Source organism: Gouania willdenowi, chromosome 19 (genome assembly GCF_900634775.1).
Source record: "Gouania willdenowi chromosome 19, fGouWil2.1, whole genome shotgun sequence".
Classification (NCBI taxonomy): Eukaryota; Metazoa; Chordata; class Actinopteri; order Blenniiformes; family Gobiesocidae; genus Gouania; species Gouania willdenowi.
In genome coordinates this window covers 7561572-7569268 of record NC_041062.1, presented here as the reverse complement: position 1 = coordinate 7569268, position 7697 = coordinate 7561572, and the positions used below count along the sequence as shown (strand labels likewise).

The following is a 7697-nucleotide window of genomic DNA, read 5'->3' as shown; positions in this document are numbered from 1 at the left end:
ACAATAGAATAGAATAGATGAAATATGACTAAATGAAAAGAAGCAACATTTCTTTATGACTTTTATTATCCCAGATGTTTATATATTTCAAATAAATGTAATTTAGATAAATTCAAATCCAGAGGCTAAGATGGAGTACAGCAGGAAGCTGGAGGAGAAGCTCCAGCTGAACCACATCAGAGAGGTCTGGAAAGGGATGAGGACCACTGCAGTCAGGAACACCACTGCTGGCTGCACACAACCCACAGCAACACCTGGGCCTGTCCCAACAAGGGACTGTCCTCCCTCCCTTCCTCATCAACACCTACACCACGGACTTCAGCTACTGCACTGAGACCTGTCATCTCCAGAAGTTCTCGAATGACTCTGCAGTGGTTGGATGTATTAGGGAGGGGGACGAGGTGGAGTACAGGGCTGCTGTGGACAGCTTTGTCACATGGTGTGAGTTGAACCATTTACAGCTCAATGTGACAAAAACTAAGACCCGAGAAGAACCAAGAGGCCGATTAGCCCTGTCTCCATCCAGGAGGTCAGTGTGGACATTGTGGAGGAGTACAAATACATGTGGTAATATACAATAAACTGGACTAGTTAGTTACATTTTGGCATTATCCATCACTTTATCGAATTTCAACTCAATCCGTTGACCACTGAATTAAATTTGTAACTATATACACTTTGAAACACTATATCACATGACCATGTTTCGATAAATTTGGAAATTACTATAAAGAGCGGGTCGGCTCCCGGGCCAATGGGGCTTGAGCTTCAAATCAAATCAAATCAATGCGTACACATTATACCAACCACAGTAGCCCGGCCTAATAATTGAATGCCAGTTATTTTATCAGTTTTAGAGTTCATTTTTTTACCAGGTATACTTAAAGCCTGATAATTTCAGTTTGAATTGAATTCATTGGTGTTTTTTTAATTTTATTTTTTAAAAGAATTGTACATTTTTGACAAACCTTTTATTTTATACAGATGCCTTTTTGGAAAATAAATTAAGTTACAATTGCGCCAGATTTAATCTCTTTCTATTTTAAGTTTATACATGAGATGTTTACTGTATGCAAGGGAACCGGGACAAAATTTATTACCAAAAATAAACGTGAGGGGCTGAAAGTAACTAGTGTCTTTTACTAATTTAATTGAGCTACTTGTACTTAATCATATTTTATGCATGACTTTTTTGTATTTCAGTACAATTCCAATCAAGTACAAAACAGTACTTCTACTTGAGTCGGATATATCAGTACCCTTAACACCTCTGGATATTAGAGTGTGCGATAGAAAAGTAACATTGAACACACACACACACACACACACACACACACACACACACACACACACACACACACACACACGCACGCACGCACGCACGCACGCACACACACAGACACACACACACACACACACACACACACACACACACACACACACTGGCCTGGAGAGCATGTGACCACATTGCTAACCTGCCCTGAGAAATCCAAACCAGATCCTTGACCTTTCACTGACCTTTCTTGATCGTCTGCAGGATTCGAGGGGTTGAATGTCAACCTGGGGGTGGGTGTCAATCTGCAGGCCTGGCAACGGCTGAACTTAAAATACAGTTCGTTTTATATACATACGAATTAGCTGAACAGCAACGTTCTCACTAGAGGTGACAAGTAACAAAGTACAAATACTTTATTACTGTAGTTAAGTAGTTTTTTTTCTCTGGTATCAGTACTTTACTTCTGTATTTATTTTTTTGGCAACTTTTTGCTTTTACTCCTTACTCTTTTAAGCAAATATCTGTACTTTCTCCTTACTTTTAGGACCTTCAAAGATAATGTCACAACGTGACACAACGTGAGGGGGTAGAAATTCTGTAGAAACTGTTTTATTATTGCAGGGAGATTTGTTTTACTTTTTACCTTAAGTATATTTAGTCACATGTACTTTTTTACTTTTACTCAAGTAAGGGAGCAACTTCAATATTTTTACTTTAAGCAGAGTGATTTTTAGTTCAAATATCTATACTTTTTCTTGAGTACTGAAGGCTAGTACTTTAGCCGCCTCTGGTTCTCATGCATTTCAAATAAAGTGTGAATATTTGATCTTATCACCCAAGATCAGCTGCCAATGGAGACGATGACATCCTGGCCTCAATGAGTCAACAATACTGTATGTAGAGTTGTGAGAAAAAGACTATCCCGACACATGACATGACTTTACCAAATGGACAATGTTAGAAAAACGTCAGGGTGGCAATTTTCACAACAAAAAAATATATATATTTGAGCTTAAATGTAATGCTTTTTTTTATTTCTTGTAATTTATTCATCTTCCGACTCACTCACAGTCATTGCTGGTGCTGCTCTCAAGCTCACAACATGACAAAAACCTTGTCATGAGGAAGTATAAATCAGCTAAGTTTGGATGAGCGAGAAACATTTTGCATTCAGATGATTTCGAAACTTTTCAGAAAAGTGATGCTTTAAAGTTCCTTATATGGTTTAAGATGTCCTTTAATAGTTTGGAGTTTTTTTTAATCGGTGTTCCCTTTTTTCATGCAAATTGTCACAAACTGAAGTGCTTATAGGGGCATAAACTTGAATGTTGTAAAGCTGTGTCTTATATGAAAAAAGCAGCCCTGCAAATTTAGAAAATGCTGAGACAAAATGTCAGTAAATTTCAAGTCGAAAGGTTTTTGAAAACTTGCAATGACAATTATAATCGCAACTGATGAAACCAAAATGTAATATACATCTGCGATACCTGTCAATTTCCTGCACATCCTGCCACAACCCTGGTCTTTCTAAAGCACTCTTTGCCCTTTCACCGGCTGCCCATAGTCAGGCTACTCCAGCCAAAGCCGGGCAGAATGTCACACGCCATCTCTGGTTGCGTCCTGATCTTTTTATAACTGGACAGCTGAAATGTGAGGGGTCACAATGGGAGGATAAATACGAGGGTCAGCAGGCTGCAAGGGTGTCGCAGACGAAGGCCGGATCTTCAACCTCACTGTTCTCCCAGCTCTCCTCCTCCCAACCTCAAAGGTAAAAAGAACAGGAAACTGAAGCAGCTGCTACAAGATGAACCCTTTACTTATTCAACTATGTTATTGTGTGACTGATTGTTACACTTGTCTAATGCATACCATGTATGACAGTACTTAACACGTTTCTAGCACTAACAAAATCTGTTTAAACTACATTTGACTCACCTCACCTCAAGGAAAAACACTAAAGTTTTCTAAATCTTCACTGGTTGACACAAAAATGTTAACCTTGCATGTCCATAGACCAGGGGTCACCAATCTATTTGAAACTGCACGCTACTTCAAAGGTAGCGAATAATCTGATGAACACAAATAATGAAGGAAGCATTTTTCACAAAATCCCATCTGAAACACTAACACATTTGTGAGAATCTTTCAGTGAACCATTTAACTCTACTGTGCTAAGCTCTGACAACATCTGTCATATGTGCAGTATTTATCTTTGTGAGCTTGCAGCCTGGCAGGCAAGTCAATTAGATTTTAGACCGAGCTCATTGGTGACTTGTACTCCTGTTAGAACAGACCTGAGGGCACCTCACATGGTCCATGGGGGATACTTGGTGCACACAGGCACCATTTTGTAGTTAGGTTTAATGCATTACAAATTATCCTTTTAGAACTCCCGATAGTTTTTAATACTCATTTTGGTCAACATCAACTCAACACTTTGGAAAATATCCTACTTCAAACTCTTTCTTTGTATCCATGTTGTGCGTTAGTTAAACACACACACAGTCTTGTTTAACAATGTTTTCACTGCTTTGTGCAATGTGTATTTTTAGTCCAATCTATTGACAGACGAGGGGAACATGTGAGTAACACCAATGTGGACGAGTAGTGTAGGAGATGGGCGTGGAAAGGGAAAGTAAAAGGTCACGGATAAGGGGTTAGAAAATAGAAAAGGTCATCCACATGCTTGTCGCAATCTTTAAAGTGTGGTCAACTATGTGAAGGGTGGGGCTGAGAAGCATGGAGGGCTGTCTGACACTGGATATCTTGTGCTGCCATATATGTTGTGCTCGGGGATTATTGTGTAACACCAGCACCAGTTGCAACAACTGCAGTCACAAGGTCAAGACACCAGCTGGCTGTTTTTTTTATTTTTATTTAATTTATTTTGATTATCCTTTAATGTTGCTGCTCTTAAGATGTTTATGCACCCATGTTTTATTATTCTATTATGATGTTGCATTTGTATTTTTACCACAACTCTGTACAGCACTTTGTGATTTTATCTGCAAAAAGGGCTTTATAGATAAATTACTTTTTTCATCCAAAGAGAGTTAGTTGGAAATGTATGCAGTCAGCGGCTCTTTTACCACTTCCTCAATCCATCAAACCATGTATTACTTTTAGTCTCTCTCATCTACAGACAAAAATAGCTCAACTTACAACAAGCAAACAACTTTGTTTGAACCAGTTGTTGTTTCTGTTTCCTGTTTAGAGTAAAGATGCCTCACGCATACCCTTTCCTCAGCCCTGAGCAGAAGAAGGAGCTCAGTGACATTGCTCAGAGGATTGTTGCCCCTGGCAAGGGAATCCTTGCTGCTGATGAGTCCACTGGTAGGCAAATTTGACAAAACAACCGTTTCACTGAATAAAATATATTCTATATCAGTGTGAAGGCCAATGATTTAAAATGAGGCATTGTTTGTTTGCACAGTTGTAAGCAGACGAAATGTCCACTTCCCGTATTTGCCGGAAGATTTGTCTGTGGAACATTTGTCCACTTGCCAAACTGTCAGAAAGAACTAATGATGTGTTGTTTTTGTGACCTTTAGGCAGTGTGGCCAAGCGCTTCCAGAGCATCAATGCTGAGAACACTGAGGAGAACAGGAGGCTGTACCGCCAGCTCCTCTTCACTGCTGACGACCGCATCAATCCTTGTATCGGTGGTGTCATCCTCTTCCATGAGACAATGTACCAGAAGACTGATGATGGCAAGTCTTTCCCACAGTACCTGAAGGATAGAGGTATGGTGGTTGGCATCAAGGTCGACAAAGGTGTTGTCCCTCTGGCCGGAACTAATGGCGAGACAACCACTCAGGGTAGGTACTAAAATCTTAGAAACATTAAATGAAAGTGCTTGGTCAAAAATAACCAAATTTTTCTTCGTCACAGGTCTTGATGGACTGTATGAGCGCTGCGCCCAGTACAAAAAGGATGGTGCCGACTTTGCCAAGTGGCGTTCCGTTCTGAAGATCACTCCCACCACTCCCTCAAGACTGGCTATCATTGAGAATGCCAACGTCCTGGCTCGCTACGCAAGCATTTGCCAAATGGTAAGATGTAATCCCTTTAGTTTTCATGTCAAGTTTAACTCTTAACATGATGACGCTCAACATGGCGGCTTGGTAGCCAAATCAGGTTCTGGGTTTTGATTTTGGTTGAAGTTGCATCTTCTCCCTTAGCTCTTTCAAAACTTCTCTTTACTCAACAAAGGATTATGCGTGTCCATGTTTAAAGAGAGAATGCAATCTTTACATTACAGAGACACGACTGGCACAAGATTCTACATTACTGCACAAAGAATATTAGAGTCCTTGGTTGGACATTCACCTAATATCTTTGTGTACCATTTCCTCAGCATGGCATTGTTCCTATTGTTGAGCCTGAGATTCTGCCCGATGGTGACCACGACCTGAAGCGCTGCCAGTACGTCACTGAAAAGGTCCTGGCTGCCGTTTACAAGGCCTTGTCTGACCACCACGTCTACCTGGAAGGCACCCTCCTTAAACCCAACATGGTCACTGCTGGACACTCTTGCTCACACAAGTACAGCAACCAGGAGATTGCCATGTCAACTGTCACTGCCCTGCGCCGCACCGTGCCCCCCGCAGTTCCTGGTAAGCAAGGGATCTGAGTCTAGAGTCTTAAGTCTAGAATTTCTTTAGATCAAGCCAATCACAGCCAGCCATTTGACGAAGCCGCAGTTCCGGGAAGGTCACAGCGATGAGTAAAGTGTAAGTAAAGTGACAAAGAATTAGTAACAGGTGGCAACAAATGGTCCAAAAGTGACATGGCAAGAAAAGAGTGAAAAGTGACTAAATTGGGGCAAAAGCAGCCAAGAGTGGCAAAGAATTTGACAAAAAAGAGAAAACAGGTGGCATGCAATGGCATAAGGTAGCTTAAATGAGCAAAATGTGGGAAAGAATAGTGAAAAAGGGAAAAAATGTGGAACAAAAACAGCAAAATGCAGGGAAAAAATAAAAAAAAGTGTTATATAATGGGGCAAAGGTAGCTTTGAAGGGTTAAAAAGTTCCCCCTTTTAAGGTTTTCTGGGAGAAAGATAGTAAAATTAATACATAAAGAGCCACATGTGAAGTATCACTGACTTATTAACAGCTTTATCATAGTTTTAGTAAGTTAATTTAATAAGCTAAATTAGACGTTGACCGGTCCTCCACCCTTAGAACACCCTCACTTTTAAAATTGTTGCTCCACCCCTGCTTAAAGTTGTGATTCCGATGCCATAGCAAATTTATTTACCAATGTTTTGATATCCTTTAAAGGCATCACCTTCCTTTCTGGTGGCCAGAGCGAAGAGGAGGCCTCCGTCAACCTGAATGCCATGAACCAGTGCCCTCTGCACAGGCCCTGGGCTCTGACCTTCTCATACGGCCGCGCCCTTCAGGCCTCGGCCCTCAAAGCCTGGGGTGGCAAGAAGGAGAATGGAAAGGCATGCCAGGATGAGTTCATCAAAAGAGCTCTGGTATGTGTGAATGATGTAAAATGTTCATTATCAAAGAAACAAGAGTTGCAAAAGCATTTCATAACTTCTGTTAATCGTGTTCCCACAGGCTAACAGCCAGGCCTGTCAGGGTAAATATGCATCTTCTGGATCCAGCGCCGCTGGTGGAGAGTCACTGTATGTGGCTAATCATGCTTACTAAGCATGGGCTCCATTTCCACCTTCTTCCCACCATTACCACATCTTTATGGAAAAGGGCTCGTCCTCCAACATCACCTACAACAGCACGGATGGAGAAAAATGTTTTTAAAAACTGTCTTTGGCGTTGTTGTTGTAGCGAGAGGTTTTGAGAGGAGTCCGGCATCCATTCCCACACCTTTTTATTTTTATGCACCGTTTTACGGGTGAAGATTCCAACACTGTTTTAAGTAACTATCCCTGCATTCCTTGGCCTGCCTCCACCTTGTACAGTATATGGTTTATACTGATGCCATGGAATAAAGTGTTAACCCAAAAATCTTGTTGATTAGTTTTGTTTCTTTCCTGTTTTGGGTGACAGGACATTGTCTCTAGAAAATGAGTGACATGTGGCAGTGTCGGTAAACTAATGATAATGATTAAAGGGAGAACTTCAAAAAATAGTATTACAGCATTAGCTGCATATTAGTTAAAATTGATTTAATTCTTAATTAAATTGTCGATTGGAGTAGTGTTTTGTAACATTCAAGCAGCTGGTGATGAAAATGTATTGTTGGATAAATACAAAATTCTTTTTCAAAATTTAATTTTATATTATGTTTTTCCATTTTACTTTTACTCTTATAAATTTTTATTGTGCAATTGCAATAAGATTTTCTTACATATATTATATGTTCTTGCACTAAAATGGTGTAAGTTTGAGTTTAATTTACAAAAAATTCTGAAATAACAAGAAAAACAATTTTTTTTTATTATAAAAAA

General features: G+C 40.1%; 1 protein-coding gene across 1 annotated transcript; it reads left to right on the top strand.

The window, feature by feature from the left end:
• Positions 1–2891: 2891 nt before the first annotated feature.
• On the top strand, positions 2892–7258 carry LOC114481215 (fructose-bisphosphate aldolase A). The gene is made up of 7 exons (XM_028475798.1): positions 2892–3044; positions 4491–4609; positions 4828–5094; positions 5168–5328; positions 5634–5892; positions 6559–6758; positions 6847–7258. The coding sequence occupies exons 2-7, from the start codon at positions 4498–4500 to the stop codon at positions 6937–6939; spliced, it is 1092 nt and encodes a 363-aa protein (XP_028331599.1). The 5' UTR covers positions 2892–3044; positions 4491–4497; the 3' UTR covers positions 6940–7258.
• Positions 7259–7697: the final 439 nt, after the last annotated feature.

Coding starts and splice junctions, on each gene's coding strand:
- LOC114481215 (XM_028475798.1), top strand. CDS start 4,498: ATGCCTCACGCATACCCTTTCCTCAGCCCTGAGCAGAAGAAGGAGCTC. Junction 5,095..5,167: donor TGGCGAGACAACCACTCAGG/GTAGGTACTAAA, acceptor TCTTCGTCACAG/GTCTTGATGGACTGTATGAG. Junction 6,759..6,846: donor AGTTCATCAAAAGAGCTCTG/GTATGTGTGAAT, acceptor GTGTTCCCACAG/GCTAACAGCCAGGCCTGTCA.